We start from the raw sequence: 20,029 nt of genomic DNA, 5'->3' as shown, positions 1-20,029 counted from the left end.
TCCGGCCCAGTTCTGAGTTCTCGGAGACTACGAAAAGAAGAAGATAAAACGTCCAGCGGCGGTTCTGAAGTCTCACGGGAACAGAACCGGCGCCGCGTCTGAAGCCGAGCCGCAGAATAAAAGTCAGAACCTGCCGAGTCGCCGCCGCCTTGTCTCCGTGGCGACGGGTACCAGGGACAGCAACAACAAAGTTTTGACATCAATTTGAGCTTTTTTTATCCTTCGGTTCGCCATGGCGACCGGCGGGGACCGGCGGCGCCGGCCCTCCTATCCCAGGATGCACCAGGGCGTCTGGACCTCGTCACACTCCAGCTTGGCGTTGATGACGGTGCAGGGGGCGCCGCCGATGCTCAGCTCCTGCCGCAGCTCCACCTGGTACCGCAGGTTGGTCAGCCCGCCTTCCGGGTCCACCTTAAACTGCTCCTGCGGGAGGGAGACCGGGTCAGACCAGTGTTGTTTTTGGCAGCCATTTTAGATTTAGTCCCAGTATTTTGGACGAAAATGCTTTTTAGTTTGTCTCATTTTAGTCATTTCTATATTTTAGTCGACGAAAACTCAAAAAGGTTTTAGTCCAGTTTTAGTCAGTTTTACTTTAAAGAAAGAAAAGATAAAAAAGAAAGTATTTTCACCAATATTTACAATAATAAAGGAATGGTTTTAGACATACAAGTTTTCCACCCAACAGCAAATACTTTCTCATCTACTTTAAGGATTAAAAAGGTCAAGAACAAAAACGTTCTTAGGCAATCGTCTTTATTTTTTAAATTGTGCAAATACATGCCCAAAAATGGAACACAAGAACTGGAATTATGCAGATTATTGATAAAAAAAAATAAACATCATACAACCCCAGGGCATCTTTAACTTGTGCAAACATTCTAAAAGAAAGTAATAAAATAAATAAAAATCCCAGAGGTGCAGTTAGGTAGGTTTAAGTTATGCATACTTGAAAGTATTAAACAAACACGATGCTTGAAGTTTTGACAAGACAACTAGTAAATTCTGTAAATACTGTATTGGGTCTTTAAAGCAAATTAAATGAATAAAAACGACAATGTTTAACAACATGAATTAGAGGGGATCATGCATTTTGAACGTCTGGCCCACTAACATTTTCGTCTAGTCTCGTCAACGAAAACTCAAACGCGTCTCGTCATGTTTTCAAAGAGCCACGTTAAGCTCGTCACCGTCTCGTTATCGTCATGAAAGAAAAGGTGTGTCAACTAAATAATTTCGTCATCGTTGACGAAAACAACCCTGGTCCTGACCCGGTCTGGGACCGGGCTGCCAGCTCGGTTCTGGACCGCCGTACCTGCTTCTGGGTGGCGACCCGCTTCTGGTCCCTCTTCCTCCAGGCCGGGTCGTGGATGTGATGGAAGGTCTGGTACCCGGTCGTGATGCCGGTGGGTCGGAAGAGCTGCAGAGAGAAAATTCAATTCACTTTATTTGTTGAGCAGGGACTGTACATATTAATAAACACGAGTGTTAATATGCATTGTTGTAGCCGGAGGCTAATTCCCACCATTCGTCCCCGCGGCAAATTAATGCCAGACACAGAATCGGACACCAGCAGACAAAGGAGACAAGATTTTACCAACGAAACACAACATTAAAAGATACGACAGAACTAGATAAAAATCATTAAGCAATAGAACATGTTATAATTGATAAACCAGTAATTAAGTGACCGTAAAGTTAAAGTGCTAAGTGCTTAAAGCAGCACAATGTAACTTTCAGCTTTTGTTGAGTTTGGCGGCTCCTTTGGACAAAAGCGGTAGTGCTTTACCAGAAAGAACACTACGTTTCCCATTAGCACCAGCGCGTACTGCCGGAAAGATCCTGTCCCCGTCGCTGCATTTGTTTTGATATTGAATGAGAGAAGACGGGACGGACTTTCAAAACTACTTTTCTGTTTTCAGCGGTCGTTTGCAGGATGGATAGCGAAGAGGTAATGTATCTATTTTTGGCTAAACAATATAATATGACGAAGTTGAAAATTCACGAAGTTCAACTTGGTTTTATTAGTGAAGTCACCCCCCCTGTCCTGTTTCAGCCAGATAATGCGCTCTGGTTTTGTTCTACTGCACCTTTTTCCTGTCACATTTTTTAGACAGACTTCGTCATGAATTAGTAGTCCAACATACTTACTGACAAAATAAAAAAAATACTTTATAACCTGTGAATAACCCTGCACAATTTTACAGTTTTCAGGAAAAATAGTAGAAATGTTCTATACATTTTCTTTGCATTGCATTATTTCCTTTAGGGCTGTAATTCTATTCAATTGTATTATTTTATAAAGCTTCCTCATTGCCAATTACACAATTTTATGATCACTATTATTATTCTGTGTCTGTTGATATTGTCAGTAATCTTAGAATTACCAAAACCCAAGACGAATGTGAAAACATTCTAATTTTGATTCTTATTGAACATAGAACTCTACATTTACATTTGTATCATAACAATTCTGTCTCTTGTTTTATCCCCATAAATCCCCATCGGTCGGACATCCCTCCTCGTCTTTCAGCTCACGCCAGTGAGTGAACGCCGGGCCAATGTTTATTCTTGTCCGGGCATTTAGCTTGTTTCTCTCCCGCTTTCTTTTTTTCGCCTTCTCCGTTAAAACTTTTATTTTCTTCGGATTTTTCGCTGCTTCGGCCATGATAACAACTCCGTGTTTAGCTCACCCCCAACCTGAGCTCTGCGCTCCACGCCCCGCCCATAGTGCCAGTGAAGGCGATACAGACCCCTCAGACCATGACAGAGGTGTCATTAAACCTGTTGGAAGTTGATGTACCATCACAATGACTCTGGAAATATTATACAGGACTGTCTCAGAAAATTAGAATATTGTGATAAAGTTCTTTATTTTCTGTAACGCAATTAAAAAAAACTAAAATTTACAAAAAAATACATTCTGGATTCATTACAAATGAACTGAAATATTGCAAGCCTTTTATTATTTTAATATTGCTGATTATGGTTTACAGTTTAAGATTAAGATTCCCAGAATATTCAAATTTTTTGAGATAGGATATTTGAGTTTTCTTAAGCTGTAAGCCATGATCAGCAATATTAAAATAATAAAAGGCTTGCAATATTTCAGTTGATTTTGAATGAATCCAGAATGTATGACATTTTTGTTTTTGTAATTGCATTACAGAAAATCACAATATTTTAATTTTCTGAGACAGTCCTGTATCATGGTGGAAAAGTTACATATTGCTGCTTTAAGTGCAAGAGTTTGTAAAGTGCTGATGCAGATTACACATCGCCCCAAGTGCTTTAATGCTCAGATTTGTAAAGTGCTAATGCATATTGCACTTTGCCCTATTTCACTTTTCTGGCACACACCGACATGTGTGTGCTGATGTTATTGCACAAGTTGACATTATAGCGTACATAGTTGTTATTATGTATGGACCATTGTGCATTTGCATACATACTGAAAGTATGTAATGATACAGTAACGGGTCACGACAGGACTGTTTATCACCAGTAACACGCCCCCCAGAGAAGAAAAAAAAAAACAACAAAAAAAACCCCTTACATTAGAAATACAGTTATCAATTACACTTACAATGTCGAATTTATTCTAATAACCCAATTAATGTTCACACCTCTGGTTTTCATTCAGCCAGATTTTAAGTTTAGCTTTAAAAGAGGGTAAAGAGGGTAAAAGAAAACGGCCGGTCAGAACCCTGGACCGGACCCTGGACCCGGATCAGGCCTCACCTGCAGCTGGGCCTTCCGGAGCCGCCTGTAGAACTCGTCGTCCTCGCGGCCCCAGCCCCAGAACCGGTTCGACATCCCGTTGCACTGCAGAAACAGAACCGACAGCTGACAAACGTCCTGGTGGGGAAATATGAGACCGGTTCTGACCCGGCAGCAGTCCTGAGAGCGGTCCAGAACCAGAACAAGGGTTGGAGGGTTCTGAGACCCGCAGGGACCGGACTACCGGTACATGTTTGTATCTGCACAGAGGTGAAACGGCGCCATCTGGCGGCCGGTGTGAGGTACTACGTCCCAGACCCGGTTCTTCTCCACAGCCACATTTTGCACGCTACAGTTAAATTTAAGACTTTTTAATTCCATTTTCAAACTAAATTTAAGACCAAAAAGACTGAGGTCGAGGTTGCCAGATCTGACAGGTTCCAGCCCAAACGCGATGTAAAACCCGCCGAAATAATGAAAAACCAGGCCGAATCATACATTCCCTATGTTAAAACCGTCAATCATTAAATGCGGAATAAATTTCAAGTCATAAGCAAATGAAGCCAAAAAAAGTTCAGGCTCCAAACAAAGACTACAATTAAATTCAGTAGGTTAAAGCAAATAAGTGGATAAGCAAATATCAGTGAGTTTATTGAGTACGTTTCTACTTTTCTCTGCCATAATGGAAACTTTGTTGTTAATAATTTCTCAAATTTTTTTCGTAAAAACCAGGAAAAGCAGCCCAGATTTTATCAACATGCCCAATTGGGAGGAAACCTGCTCAACCTGGCAACCCTGACTGAGGCGTCTAAAAACTGGTAAACAAATGTATTTCTCCTCAAAACTATTGAATAAACTTTTCCCTTTTACCAGTGTAATAAAACTTTTTAATTATGACCGGATAAATTCCCTCTAAAATGTAATAAGTTAAGACATTTAAAGGCCTTATTTTAGGAAAACGGAATTTAAGACTTTTTAAGGACCTGCGGCCAGCAATGATTGACAGCACTGGCCATCTGACCAATCAGAGTGCGGCGTGCTGCAGAAGGTGAGATTTCAACATGAAGAAGAGTGGTCACAAGACCAGTCGGTCATATATAAGCTACACATTTGATCCAATATAAAACATATTGGCTATAATATATATATATATATATATATATATATATATATATATATATATATATATATATAGTGTTCGACCTCATTGATGACTTTGCATCCAAAAAATAAAGACGTGTGCACGTGTAAAAGGCACACGTTTAGTCCTGATTTCAGACCTGCACTGAGGTTTTTGTGGGGGGGTTGAGGTGCTGGAAGTTACTTTGATAAGTAATTTGTTCATTTATTTTAGTTTTAAATTTTTTATTTAATATTTATTTATTATTTCAGGTTGAAGTTTCTTAATTGAATATTTTTTTCAAGTTGAATTTTTTAATTTAATATTTTCTATTTATTTCAGGTTTAATTTCTCAATACAATGTTTATTTTTTTCAGTTTTTTATTCAATATTTATCAATTAACATTTTTTAATTTGATATTTGTTTATTTCAGGTTGAAGCTTATTAAATATTTTATATATTTCAGGTTCAATTTATTTTATTTGACTCATACAGTCAAACTACCATATCTGTAGTTACATTTGTTATTATTAATAAATGTTGTCAAGTTAAAAGGCTGGTTGTTATACGTTTTTTTGTTCCTTTGATACAATAAATAAATAAATAAATCTCCTCACTATCAACCAACGTCACTTTTTCACGACTATTATTTATTTAACGAACGTGGAAGCAAAGAAGAAATAATAATCTCAGTTGGGCAACACTAAGTACCTCCTAGTCACTGGACCTGGTTGAGGTGGGAACCAGAACTCCTCCAGGACCAGGAGCGGATCCACAAGCTACTGGTTATGGGGGTACTTAGTATTACCCACAAGCCCCAGCGGCGGCGTGAGTGCATGCGGTACCAGCTGGTAGTGCTTCTTGCTGAGCAGCAGGATCCCCCCCACGTAGGTCTTGTAGTGGTAGAGCGGGTGCAGGTCCGGCGAGGCCACGTGGAAAGGCCCGTCCTGGGGGAAGCCGTAGTCCAGGTCCGGGTTCAGGGGCAGCAGGTCCACGTCGTGCATGGCCAGGTAGTCCGTGTCGTTGCCGCTCTCCAGGTAGCCCACGTTGATCAGAGACGCCCGGTTGAACCTGCAACACGAGGACGGGTTAGCGGAGGCCCCGCCCCCCGGGGGCCAAGGGGCGGGGCCTCACTTACCTGTAGTCAGTGACCGCGTTTACATGCAGTCAATAACCCTTTTAAAACCCGAATATTGGCAATAACCCGAATTTGCACGGCCATGTAAACACCAATAACCCCTTTGAATAACCCGAATTTGCTCATATTCCGGTTTTTAAAAACCCAAATATGAGCCCTGGGTTACTCCTTTTCTAACCTGAATATTCGGTCATGTAAACGCTAACGGAATATCCCCATCAAACGGAACATGAATTTTTTTTCTGCGCATGCTCTGTTGGCAAGGAATCCTGGTCTTTTGAGTCCAGGAAGTTCTTATAAACACGGAGAAACGCAAGACCAAGCCACACTTTTGGAGTGAGCAGGAGACTAATCACTTCATAAATGTAATGAAGGATATGAACATTTTGGCTTTTGTAGACGGTAAAAAGTACCGGGATAGCGAGATTTACAAGAAGGTGAGCGAAAAGTTGCGCGAAGCAGCATTTGTTTTGAATTTGGATACAGGAAGAAGAGGCGGAAATGACGGTAATTGCGTCATCACGTTCTCCACGCGTCGCTGGTTTGATCCAGATATCCCGAATGATTAATCATCATGTAAACAGGGATAACCCTGTTTGCTCACGCATGTAAACGGATTATTCTGAATGTTTCAGTAACCGGAATATTAGCAATAACCTGAATTTTGACTGCCTGTAAACGTAGTCAGTGATGCACCGAATGTTCGGTAACCGAAATTGTTCGGCCGAAAATAGCAAAAAAAACACTTTCGGTGTTCGGTGGAATAAGTGGGGAAAAAACCAAACAATTAATAAAGCCGTGTTTAGATGATCAAACAGCGAAAAGCGTGGAGTGAGGGGCGTGCGGTGTTAAATGGCAGAATGTCAGATCATTACTTGGATGTGGGGAAAAAGCAGAGGAAACGAGAAATGATCCAGGCTGAGTTGGATTTGGGAAAGCCACTTGGTGACGGTCACGGGACGCACAGCGGAGGAGATCGGGGAGAGAGCGCAGAGAAAAGGGCCCGTACTACCGATGCGGTGGAGAACCCTCACTGTCTGATATGACGAGATCCTCCAAGAAAATAACCCAGATTTTTACAATTATTATACAAGGCTTCAAATTGCGGAGATCAGCCCCACCGCAACCCGATTCATTGGATTTGAATGGGAGAAAATCAAAAAGGATTATGGGAAAAAATACAATAAGTACAGTAAGACAAATTGTGACTGGCAGGTATTTCACTGCACATTTATTTGATTTATGCAATGGTGAAAAAATTGGCAAAATAAATGGAAAAACTGCAAAGAACCATTGTTCGGTATTATTCGGCCAAGTGTTTATTATTATTTTCGGTTTCGGCCACAAACCTGTAGTGGTCCACCTGGTTGACCACCAGGATCTGGTGGCGGATTTTCTTCCGGCTGAGAAAGGTGTGCATGTGCGGCACGAAGACCAGCAGCTCCTCGAAGCGCTCCCTGAAGGGCACGACCAGCACCAGCTTGTGAGGCCCCCAGGAGCCGTCATCCGCTGGGGGCGGAGCTGCCGCCACCACCGGCGCCGGGGGCGGGGCCTCCTGCTGCTGGGGGGCGTGGTGCCCGTCACGCCCCGCCGACGAGATGTCGCCCGAACAGCTGAGCTGCAGCCAGAGCAGCGAGCCGAGCGCCAGCAGCACGCAGACGCCGAAGAGCTTGTAGACGGAGCAGCGGCCCGAGAGCAGCCTGCAGACACAGGGGGGTTATTATTACCCATCATGCACCAGGACTACCAACCAAACCGGTTACAACACGGAGGTTGCAGCGTTACTCACTTCTAAACAAAAAAAACAACTTGTATTTTACTTTGAATTAAAAGTATTTTCAACTTTTTACCGGATATTTGTTTTACAGTTCATCAGAAGAAACCTGCTTCAAGTCTAGCTATGCCAGTCCTGGCTACGCTAGTTCCGGCTACGCTAGTCCTGGTTTTGGCTATGTTAGTCGTGGTCATGGCTCCACTACGCCGGTCCTGGTCCTAGTTCCCGCTACAACGGTCATGGTCCTAGTTCCCCGCTACGCCGGTCATGGTCCTAGTTCCCCGCTACGCCGGTCCTAGTTCCCCGCTACGCCGGTCCAAGTTCCCCGCTACGCCGGTCCAAGTTCCCCGCTACGCCGGTCCAAGTTCCCCGCTACGCCGGTCCTGGTCATAGTTCCCGCTACACCGGTCCTGGTCATGGCTCCACTACGCCGGTCCTGGTCATAGTTCCCGCTACACCGGTCCTGGTCCTAGTTCCCGCTACACCGGTGCTGGTCCTAGTTCTCCGCTACGCCGGTCCTAGTTCTCCGCTACGCCGGTCCTAGTTCTCCGCTACGCCGGTCCTAGTTCCCCGCTACGCCGGTCCTAGTTCCCCGCTACGCCGGTCCTAGTTCCCCGCTACGCCGGTCCTAGTTCCCCGCTACGCCGGTCCTAATTCTCTGCTGCGCCGGTCCTAATTCCCCGCTGCGCCGGTCCTAGTTCCCCCGCTACGCCGGTCCTAGTTCCCCCGCTACGCCGGTCCTAGTTCCCCCGCTACGCCGGTCCTAGTTCCCCCGCTACGCCGGTCCTAGTTCCCCCGCTACGCCCGTCCTAGTTCCCCCGCTACGCCCGTCCTAGTTCCCCCGCTACGCCCGTCCTAGTTCCCCCGCTACGCCCGTCCTAGTTCCCCCGCTACGCCCGTCCTAGTTCTCGCTACGCCGGTGCTGGTCCTAGTTCTCGCTACGCCCGTCCTAGTTCTCGCTACGCCGGTGCTGGTCCTAGTTCTCGCTACGCCCGTCCTAGTTCTCGCTACGCCGGTCCTGGTCCTAGTTCTCGCTACGCCCGTCCTAGTTCTCGCTACGCCGGTGCTGGTCCTAGTTCTCGCTACGCCGGTCCTAGTTCCCTGCTACGCCAGTGCTGGTCCTAGTTCTCGCTACGCCGGTCCTAGTTCCCCGCCACGCCGGTCCTGGTCCTAGTTCCCCGCTACGCCGGTCCTAGTTCCCCGCTACGCCGGTCCTAGTTCCCCGCTACGCCGCTCCTAGTTCCCCGCTACGCCGCTCCTAGTTCCCGCTACGCCGCTCCTAGTTCCCGCTACGCCGCTCCTAGTTCCTGCTACGCCGGTCCTAATTCCCCGCTACGCCGGTCCTAGTGCGTCTGAAACATTAGTACGTACTCAATAGTAGCTCTATCCATACTCATTCCGGAGAAATTTATTAGTGTGGATTGATGGACACGCAAGCAAGCTAAGCAGAAACCTCCCACAATGCAATGCAGCGGTGTTTGGTTGCTAAGTGATACGTATATGTATAAGTATAATTATATTATTATTATATAATATTAATATATATAAATAATATTATATAATGTCATCTTGTTTCGGCCAGGATAAACAGGAAAGAGCGTAGCGGTGCTGCTACTGCTGCTGTGACACGTCACTTCCTCCCAACGGCAGGAAGTGTGCGCTCTGAAAAGTACGTCCGAATTAATGCACACTACTGATATTTACTCAAAAGTGTGCCGAACTTAAAGAGCATATTGCAGGTTAGGGTTTTTTCAAAAATTATACCTGACCTTATGTGAAAATGACTATGTGAGAAGTTAATGTAGGATTTAATATGTTTTACAAGACATAAGGGCACGTATTCAGAGGAAAAGTGGCTGATTTTAGCAAAGCTCCTACAAACGCTTTTTTTTTCGAACACCGCGTCATATGACGCAGCACCAGGGAGACGTCTCCACAGCTGCCCCATCTGACTGTGCAGACCCCGTACACACGTAGCCGGGTATCTGCTAAACCGAAGATATTTTCCGACGTTTGGACCTGTCATCCACATGAAAACGCAAATAAACGAATGTTTAAAAAAACAAGGGCTTGGACGCGAGGCTGCCGCTCGATCGGCGGACTCCCGGCCGCTCGATCCGTGGTTCCTCCAGCCTTCAGCTCGCTTCCGCATCGCAGCTCCCCCGGGGAGCATTTACACATTCAGACTTGGATTACAGTATTCCACTAGGTTTATATTATTATTTTTTATTTATTTAACAGTTAAGCTAATTGTACCGGGAAATGGTGACGTATACAATAACGTGATGACGTGGCTCTCTGTCCAGCTGCTGGCTTGTGTAAAAGCAAACGGTTCTCAACCGGTTCTTACTTACAACCAACCGCGAACCGGCTCTAGCACCAGCACCAGCCCTGGAACCAGATTGGTGTAAAAGGGGTATAAGAGTCTCTAGAGCAGTCTTTCCCAATCCTGCTCCTCGGGGCCCAGTGTCCTGCATTAGTCGCTTCCCTGCTTCAGCACACCGTGATACAAGTAGCTGTGTCAGCAACAGAGTTGTACAGACACTGATTATAAGCTAATGAGGACTTAATTTGAATCAGGTGTGTTGAAGCCGGGAAACATCTAAACATGCAGGACAGGGGGCCCCGAGGACCAGGGTTGGGAAACACTGTTCTACAATATTGCATATTGCGTCAGCCTGAAATAAAACAGTCAATTCATGATACTTTCTCATCTCCTAATTTGTATACCTAATAATACAATGTCAGTCTTGTGTACATGATGAGACAACAATATTGAATATCGAATTTATGGATTTCACGCTGCGATCGGCAATATTGGGATCGGCAGATACTGATTTTGGAGATCGGTTATCAGTGATCGATATCAAAATCCTGATCGGTGCGTCTAGTGGTCGTGACGTCACAGGGGGCGTGTCCAGTTCATTGATCGTTTCAAATGAGTCGATCAAATAAATCAATAAACGAGTTTATGAGGTAAAGATGAATAAGAACCAAACACCGAGCTCGGACGGAGTCTCCTCCAGAACCGGGCCGTACCTGCGCTCCTCTCTGAAGTGCAGCACCGGCCTCCTGCGGGACTGGTACATCATGGTTCCGGAGCTCTGCTGCCGGGCCGCGGGCCGGGTCAGAGCCGGCACCGCTCCGGCACCGGGCCGGACTGGACACGTAGCATCAAACGCTGCACGGCGGGTTCCGGGTCCAAATCCGCCGTTTCTCGTCTCAGCCGGGGCGCTTTAAAGCTTCAGTTACATAAATAGCCACATTTAACGGGATTAAACGGATTAAACCCGCAAAAAAAACAAGTTTGATCGTTTTACGACGTTAAACGCTGGCAAGTAACGGAGGAAGCGGCTCCGACCGCGGTCCCACTGGTATAAGAGTCCCCCGGAACAGCGAGAGGACGAGAGAAGGTTCCTACTTTTCTGGCTGTATTAAAAGTCAATGTGTTAAATCGAGGTGAAAAATAATTTATTAAACCCCAAAAGTAAATTATATTGATTTAATAACCTTCATTTTGCCGATGGATTTACAATTTAATTTGATAATTATTTTGGTCCGACAAAAAACTGGTTTTATGACTACCTCACATGTTTCGGCGACCCTTATATATATATATATATATATATATATACAGATAAACATAATGTATATACATATAACATATATAGAGATAATTTATATGTGTGTATATATATATACAGGACTGTCTAAGAAAATTTGAATATTGGAATGTTCTTTATTTTCCGTAATGCAATTAAAAAAAACAAAAATGTCATACATTCTGGATTCATTACAAATCAACTGAAATATTGCAAGCCTTTTATTATTTTAATATTGCTGATTATGGCTTACATTTTAAGATTAAGATTCACAGAATATTCTAATTTTTTGAGATAGGATATTTGAGTTTTCTTAAGCTGTAAACCATGATCAGCAATATTAAAATAATAAAAGGCTTGCAATATTTCAGTTGATTTGTAATGAATCCAGAATGTAAGACATTTTTGCATTAAAGAAAAAAAAGGACTTTATCACAATATTCTAATTTTCTGAGACAGTCCTGTATATAAAAAACAATTATATTGTAGTGTATATTTATTACTAAGTACATTTAAATGTGGTTTAAATTGACTCAAGTCATCTGTAACGTCACCCATAGGTTTTCTGAAAAGCTTCTTTGAAGCCTCGTTTTGGCTCAAAAGGCAGGACAGACACGCCTACCACCTGTCAATCAAAGTTACCAGATCCTTCAGCTCATCCAGCTACAGAGGGTTTTATTGTTCAGCATAAAACAGACTAGAAAAAAAAATTAAATAAGTGTAAAATTAATGACCCTATCATCAAGTATTGATGTTCTGATCAGCTGATCCATGAACTCAGAAGTTCAGATTGTGACATCAGTGTGTGGGTGGAGTCAGCTCCTTCCAAGATGTCCCCATTGAGAGGGATGTACCGCCCTCGTGTGGTGGGGAGTGGTGTTACTACATAGTGCCTTTAAAGCTGCATCCATCGAGTGTTTTTGGTTTTTAAATATAAATATCTGTGACATAATCAGGATTTCAGAAACAATCAACAAAAACGTGACCCTTAAAACGCTGGAAACATTTTTATTAACCAGCTGAAACAAGTTCTTGTTTGTATTTTATTTCATCTGGAAGTGACATCTCTTAAATCTCCTTTCCCCTCAAAATACAATATAATTACAGCATAAAAAACTAAATCACAGAGTTCTGATGTGACATTTACAAGGATGAGAGGACAAGAACTTGGTAGAAAACCCTCACCAGACGATTCAGGTCCTGCTGCAGAAACCCGACAACAAAAACACGACCAGTAGACGACTATCTTTTAAATAAACTGCATCTCTACAGCCGGAGGAGGACAAGACAAGAACGGAGCTGAAACCAGAGATTTCAGATCTGAGGCTGAGATCAGAAACATCTGGCAGCTCGAGAGCCGAGAAAGTCGTTTTAGTGAAAGAAAGAGAGAAAACAGATCCTGAATGATGAACGAATGCTCCGGACTCACAAATCTGAAAATATAAGACTGAGAACTGACTTAAATCCAGAAATACGAGATGCTTCCTCCAGAGACGAGGAGGAAATCAGGAAAAGGTGAGGAAAAAAAAAAGAAGAATTCTTACTTTAATCTGACGGAAAAAAATTATTCTGGCTCCATTGTCAGAATTCAGAGAAAACGTTTTCTTTTTCTTTAATAAATCATTATTATTATTATTATTATTATTATTATTATTTAGTTAATTTAATCTTTATACTCAAAGTTGAGAAAAAAAATCTCCAAAAAAAGAAGAAACTTTGACCTAAATATCATCACAGAGTAAAAATATTTTAAAAACCAGAAAAAAAAGTCAGAATATTGACTTGAATCTCAGAACAATAATAATAATAATAATAATAATAATAGTTATTAGAAAAAAAGAAACTAAAAATACAAATGTAAAATCTGACTTTAATCTCATGATTCTGAAAAAAACATCCAACATTCTGAACTGACGTCGGCGTTCATCTGACAAAGGATGAAAAGAAAAGAAAAAAAAAGAAAGCCAAGGTTCTTCTGCGGACTTCAGACCAAAGAATGTTTCTAATTTGACAAACGTTTATCATCCACATCCTGAAACCAAATTCAACCGTCAATTATTCAGGTTTTAAAAAAGACGAGAAAGAAAAAAATCTGTCAACAAAAAACTGGAAGGAAAAAAAAAAATACAAAAAAAAAATCTTCATATTCTGTTTTCAGATTAAATCAAAAATGAGTTTCTTTTAAAATTATTTTGGATTCTTTCAGTAAAATCATCTTGACGAAAGTCTAAGAAAAAAAAAGAGCTTTCCTTTCTCACAAACTTAAGTCCAAACAGTAATCAGATTACATTTCTGACGGTTTTATTTCGTTAATCTGCAGAAAAACTGTCCCAGGTCGACGTTTCAAATCCACATCCATCGTTAGTTTGTGTGAACCGTCAGGATCTCAGGTGGCAACGCAGTAACAAACTCACGGCGGGCGGAGGGAGGGAAGGTGGCGCCGGCGAGGCCGCCGGAAACACGTATCACGGTTCTCTGGCGGCGAGCTGCAGACGCGACGCGCAGACGGGAGTCCTGCACACCGACTGCAGCTCAGAGCTGCATCCATAGTGGAGACCACACACACACACATACATACATACATACACACACATACAGACAGACACACACATACACACGCATACATACAGACACACACATACACACGCATACATACAGACAGACACACATACATACAGACACACATACACACACACGCTACACCAGCTTCTTGGCCTCGAAGAAGCTCTTGAGGTGCCTCATCTGCCAGATGCCGATGGCCACCAGGATGAGCGTCTGCACGATGGACCACCACAGGACGCGCTGGTTCGTGCTCTCGCTGGTCTGTCGGAAACGCTCCTCACGATACTGCAGGACACACAGGGACAACACGTTAGAGCTCTGCTGACTGTTTTCTTCATTCCGCTCCCGCTGCATTTCTGACCATTACCGCCCGCACCCGCAATGTGTGTGTTACACATAATTTGTGCTGATTACAAATAATATAATATATTACAAATAATAGCACTGACTAAAACACCTGCAGAAATACTGCAGGAATGACATAGCAGCAGTTAAATGCAGCCTTCTGTAAGCTTTAAATATCCACTGGGCTTACATCAAATACATCAAAACACAACAATAAAAAACTGTTTTCTGAACTTATCAATATGACTCTGTCCATCACAGGATAAGTAAAATGGATCACTGCAAAAACTCAAAATCTTAACAAGAATATTTGTCTCAATCTCATTACACGTAAAACAAGACTCATCACTGGAAAAAACAACAATTTTCACCTGTTTCAAGTAGATTTTCACTTGAAATAAGTAGAAAAATCTGCCACTGGAACAAGATTTTTTTGCTTGTAATAAGAAGATAAATCTTGTCCCACTGGCAGATTTTCCTACTTATTTCAAGTGAAAATTTACCTGAAACAGGTGAAAATTGTCAAATTTTTCTGGTGATGACTCTAAATGTTGAAATAGCAGTAATACCTCATTCAGTGATGAAATTACATAAGGGATGGAAAGGGGGATGGCATTTTTACAGGGGGGATGATTTTGACCATTTTTATTTCAGCCATCCCTCCTCATCTCGAGTACTGGTTACACTCCCGCCCGCTCCCGCAAAACTCAGAGAATTCATGCCGCACAATGATAGAGATGCATTGATTTTGTGTCTTCTCCCGTCCCGCAAGAGAAACGTCCTTGACAAATCTATCTGATTTAATGTTAACATGATCATTGTGGAGCTTGATGGATAATTGACAGTTCATAGGTCACCTGACTGAAAGTTAGATGCAAACCCATCATTGTCATCATCGCACGCTTTTTCGCGCATGCATCAATTATGTGATTGAAGTTATAGCAACGAGAGTAGGCTGAGAAAATACTAACAAATAACGAACGAAACTAATTCATTTAACAAATGAATCACTTGGTCATTACATTGCTGTGGAGGAAGAGAATGCTGATGACCGACTTGAGGTCCCAATCCCTGCATCTCTCTTCTAAGATGCTCCACAGACACTAAACGCAGTTTTCCAAATATCTGACTGGCCTTGCTTTATCTTTGTTTTGTAAAGACCTTGTTTGAGGTTTATTTTCCACGTCATTGATTTCCACCTTGTCGCTAGACTACATCCCGATCCCGCATTGTTTTTTTTTGGCCGCCCACTCCCACCCGCAGGAGAGTTCAAACCGCCCGCTCCTGTGAAATTTGTGTTGGGTCCCGTGGGACCCGGTGGGACCCAATCCCAATGCAGCCCTCTACAACCCGTCCTCAGCCCACAGCCCAGTTCTGACTGACCCGCTGGTAGTTCTGCTCCTTCTGGACCTGGTCCACCTGCTCCACCAGCTGCCGCACCCGCAGCTGCAGCTCCGTCAGCTTGTCCTTGGCGGCGATCTCTGCGTAGTTGTTGGCGTGTTCGCCGACCTGGATGTCCAGGTGAACCCTCTGCAAAAGAAGCACCGGGAGTCCGTCAGAGCTAAAGAACAAGGGCCGGGCCTCGGCAGAACCTCAGCAGAACCTCACCAGCATGCCCCCGGCGAACAGCGAGAACTTGGAGGAGTTGGAGTGCAGGCAGATCTGGTGCTCTCCAGGCGTGTGGGACGTGAAGGTGAAGCGGCCCTCCGAGCCGTACTGGCGGGACAGGATGACCTGCAGGAGACAGACGGGCCGTCAGAGCCGGACCGGTCCAGGCCTAGACCGGTCTGGACCGGCTCAGATCACCTGACACACTCGTCCAACTGGGACCAACAACTTCCTTTCAGAACCGCCTCAGAACAGTAAGTTTTATACCTATAAAATCTGAGGTTTTTATTCATATTCTGAGATTTTGATATTTATATATCTATAAAATTTGTGTTTTTTGTTTATATTCTGAAATTTTGATGGTTTAAATCTATAAAATCTGAGGTGTTTAATCATATTCTGAAATTTTGATGGTTTAAATCTATAAAATCTGAGGGTTTATTCATATTCTGAGATTTTAAATCTATGAAATCTGAGGTTTTTTTCATATTCTGATATTTTAAATCTATGAAATCTGAGGTTTTTATTCACATTTGAATATTTTGATGGTTTAAATCTATAAAACCTGAGGTTTTAATTCATAATCTGAGATTTTGATGGTTTATACCAATAAAAAAAATTATACCAATAAAATCTGGTTTTTATTCGTAATCTGAGATTTTGATGGTTATATCTATAACATCTGAGGTTTTTTCCATATTCTGATATTTTAAATCTATGAAATCTGAGGTTTTTATTCACATTTGGATATTTTGATGGTTTAAATCTATAAAATCTGAGGTTTTTATTCACATTCTGACAATCTGCTGGTTTAAATCTATAAAACCTGAGGTTTTAATTCATAATCTGAGATTTTGATGGTTTATACCAATAAAATCTGGTTTTTATTCGTAATATGAGATTTTGATGGTTTATATCAATAAAATTTGAGGTTTTTATTCATAATCTGAGATTTTGATGGTTTATATCAATAAAATTTGAGGTTTTAATTCATATTCTGAGATTTTGATGGTTTAAATCTATAAAACTAGGGATATAAAACTCTGGTGTAAAGTCTGTTTTATCGTTAGTGCGTCGGTATCAGCCGGGGCAGACCTAAAGGTGTTTTTCTGGTTTAATAAAGGCCGTATTTACTCAAAGGTTTGGTTTAAATCTGGACTTCAGGGTGGAACGTTAAACGTGTTCTGGGTTCAGTTTGGGGTTTTCTCTTTGGGGACATCTAGTGGTGAATCTGCAGACTTCAGTCAGGATTCTGGGGTTCACCTTGTCGTCGGGGTCCTTGACTTCCACGAACATGCCCAGGCCCTGAGTGGCCGGCAGGTACTCCTCCTTCTGCTTGTCATAGAGCTGAGTCCGGTAGTTACCTGCACACACACACACAGGTCTTTACTTCCAAGGACGTGTCAGATATATTTCACCTTCCGTGGTTGCAGTGAGGTCAAGGATTCACGGTTGACCCGGTAAAACCACTTAACCCAGGTCAGATAATCCAAGGCTCAAGGGGCAAGAAATCAGACAGTTATTCAGAAATAATAAAACATCATTGGTTCGGCTCAGCGGCAGCATTATTCAGTGTAAAGGAGACAAAACCTCAGGTAAACAACAATATAAAGATGGGTGGGGGGCAGTAACTGAAAACTGAGGTTTCCTGTCCGACTCCCGAAGAAATTCGGGTTTTTGGCAATTTAAACTCAACGATCAGGTTCGGGTCCGGGCTTTGACCGGGTCACTCCAGAACCGTGATCTTTTTTCAGCCAGTCTGATGTAGATTTACAGCTGGGCTTCACCGTCATGCCCCCCCCCATCCCCCCCCAGACCATGACCCCGCCGCCACTGTGCTTGACAGGCTGTTTCTGGTCTGACCTTGGATAAACTAGAAAGGAGAGCAGCTCCTACGGGACAAATAACACAAATCTAATCTAATCTCCTGCAACCACTGTTGTGATTTGACCCTTCGCCCCCGTTGCTAGGTCGGCATCACTTTATTTATAATTAATGTACCAAAGAAAATCAACAGCAACTAGATATAAATAAAAAGGAACACCTCAGGTACCGTGTAGTGAGTTCAATAAACTGAGATTTTCGGCAAAAACAAGATATTTTGATGAGTTTAGCTGATATCACGGTGGAAGATGCAGTCGTCGACATAGCTTTTTCGTAATTTACGGTTGGTTTTGGGGTGAAATGTTTCCTGTGATTCTCTCTGGGAAGCGGGTGTCACTTTTACAACTTTTACAAACCGTTTAACCATCTTAAGATAAATAAATAAAAGCTTTCGCTGTCGTAGCCATGGGTTGTAGCTGCTGCCGAGCCGACTTTGCTTTGGAAGTACGGATCGGATTTCTGCCAGTTTGGGGATAAAAATACGCTGCAGCCTCACAACACTACAAAATAGTAATTTTACTAATATAAAGTTTGAAAAAATAATCCAGTTATTTAGATTCTGATACAAGGCAAGTAAAAACTACTCTTTTTCCATCGACGTGAACGAGAGAGACGGCTGTTTGATCCAACCGGATATTCTGACCCGGATGAAGCAACGGAGGAGGATGTTTCTGATTGGTCAGTCAGGGACCAATCAGACGGCTGACAAAGGGTCAATTATATTCCAGTTAAATCTGATTTGTTAGAATTGGTTCATTGATTCCAGATCAAAAAGACTCTGCTAAGTTACACTCTTTTTTAAATGGTGTTTGAAAATTAACAACACTTAATTCAAAAGACAAAAGACCGTTGGAAAGTGAAGCAGAGAGACAACGAGGAAGTTAGTAGTGGTGGGGAAAAAAATCGATATTGCAATATATTGTTGCACTCTCTGTCGCAACAAATAAACGATAAACTGACACCAAATATCGATATTTTATTACAACACACATAATGGATTTACCCGGTTGTCCCCGCACTATTGTACTATGCAAAATTAAGTTGATTACTGACTTCAGTATTAGAAACAAAGCAGTGCACTGTCCTGGTTTATATAAAACATGCTATTAATGTTCATGCACTTCAATTTCTCCAGCTGTACAGTGTTTACATTTACAAGACTAGGAGGCAATGAGGCTCGATACAAATGCTCTTTCTTTGTACACCGTATTAAGTTTTGGCATTGAATAAATGCATAACTACAGACGTTTTCCTTTTTATGGGTATTTTTTCTTTTTCAGTCACATATATCGTGATATATCGTTGATGAAATTTCTTACAATATATTGAATATCGTAGTATCGTTATCGTGGGCCACATATTGCCACAGTATTGAATCGTGAGTGACCTGTATCGTCCCACCCCTAGTAGTTACTAGTACTGTGATGTTTCTGATCAGGGACCCATCAGAAGGTCGACAGAGGGTCAATTATCTTTCCCAGTAGATAATACTGAACTCCAGGGAGTTTTTACAGCTTTAAAGCCGTTTCCAGGTCAACAGCTGCTCCTCTAAAACCTCTGCTGATGTCGTTCCTTGCTGGCCTGGTGTTCACAACAGGAAGTGTCTTCACGGGTTTAAGCAACCAAAGCTCGCACTTACCGCCTGCTGCCGTGTTAAACGTGTTAAACATGTTAACCTTGTTAAACTCGGGTCTGAACTTGAGTTTATTTGGTTAAAACCTGCGAACTTCTCCAGGTTTGTTGACTAGCCGCTAGCACCCACTCACCGATTATCATCGTCTCGTCCGGGATTTCCTCGATGAAACATTTCTTCTCGGTCTCCCCGATGTGAAAGTACAGAGAGGAGCCGCAGGAGCAGAAAAGACAGAGAAATAGAAGTGAAAACACGCGCGGCTGCATCCCGACTCTCTGCAACGCCATCTTCCTGCCGGGCCGGAACTCCATCTGAGCATGCGCAGCCAGCGCAGTGCCACGTCAACCCTCAGCGGACTCCCACCAATCAGAGCGCTGCGAGGGCATGCTGGGTAATGTAGTCTTCGACGTTGCAACGGCGTTATCACAAGACGGCACTAGCGACGCTGGCGCGGGTTTCCGGGTTATAAAAACCCACTGTCAACAACATTTCAAAGTAGAGGGCCCCCCCTCTGCCCTAAGGGGGGCCCAATGAGAGGGCCCCGTTTTGTGTGATATGTTCATATATAATCGTAAAATTTGTAGGTTATAATAACGATAACATGTGCATTGTGCGGCCAGTGTAGGTTCATTCTTACTTTACAAC

The 20,029-nt window shown here is 42.9% G+C and overlaps 2 protein-coding genes across 2 annotated transcripts; both read right to left on the bottom strand.

Annotated features, from left to right (window-relative positions):
- Nucleotides 1-249: 249 nt before the first annotated feature.
- On the bottom strand, nucleotides 250-11,121 carry b4galt7 (xylosylprotein beta 1,4-galactosyltransferase, polypeptide 7 (galactosyltransferase I)). Its single transcript, XM_061724845.1, has 6 exons — nucleotides 10,790-11,121; nucleotides 7,326-7,676; nucleotides 5,684-5,909; nucleotides 3,739-3,822; nucleotides 1,313-1,417; nucleotides 250-423 (listed from the first exon to the last, which is right to left on the bottom strand). The coding sequence occupies exons 1-6, from the start codon at nucleotides 10,840-10,842 to the stop codon at nucleotides 268-270; spliced, it is 975 nt and encodes a 324-aa protein (XP_061580829.1). The 5' UTR covers nucleotides 10,843-11,121; the 3' UTR covers nucleotides 250-267.
- Nucleotides 11,122-12,344: 1,223 nt separating this feature from the next.
- On the bottom strand, nucleotides 12,345-19,684 carry LOC133446770 (transmembrane emp24 domain-containing protein 9-like). The gene is made up of 5 exons (XM_061724846.1): nucleotides 19,518-19,684; nucleotides 17,131-17,231; nucleotides 15,868-15,993; nucleotides 15,643-15,789; nucleotides 12,345-14,199 (listed from the first exon to the last, which is right to left on the bottom strand). The coding sequence occupies exons 1-5, from the start codon at nucleotides 19,669-19,671 to the stop codon at nucleotides 14,050-14,052; spliced, it is 678 nt and encodes a 225-aa protein (XP_061580830.1). The 5' UTR covers nucleotides 19,672-19,684; the 3' UTR covers nucleotides 12,345-14,049.
- Between the last annotated feature and the right edge of the window lie 345 nt (nucleotides 19,685-20,029).

This window comes from Cololabis saira, chromosome 7, assembly GCF_033807715.1.
Source record: "Cololabis saira isolate AMF1-May2022 chromosome 7, fColSai1.1, whole genome shotgun sequence".
Classification (NCBI taxonomy): Eukaryota; Metazoa; Chordata; class Actinopteri; order Beloniformes; family Belonidae; genus Cololabis; species Cololabis saira.
This window is presented reverse-complemented; position numbering and strand designations above follow the sequence as displayed.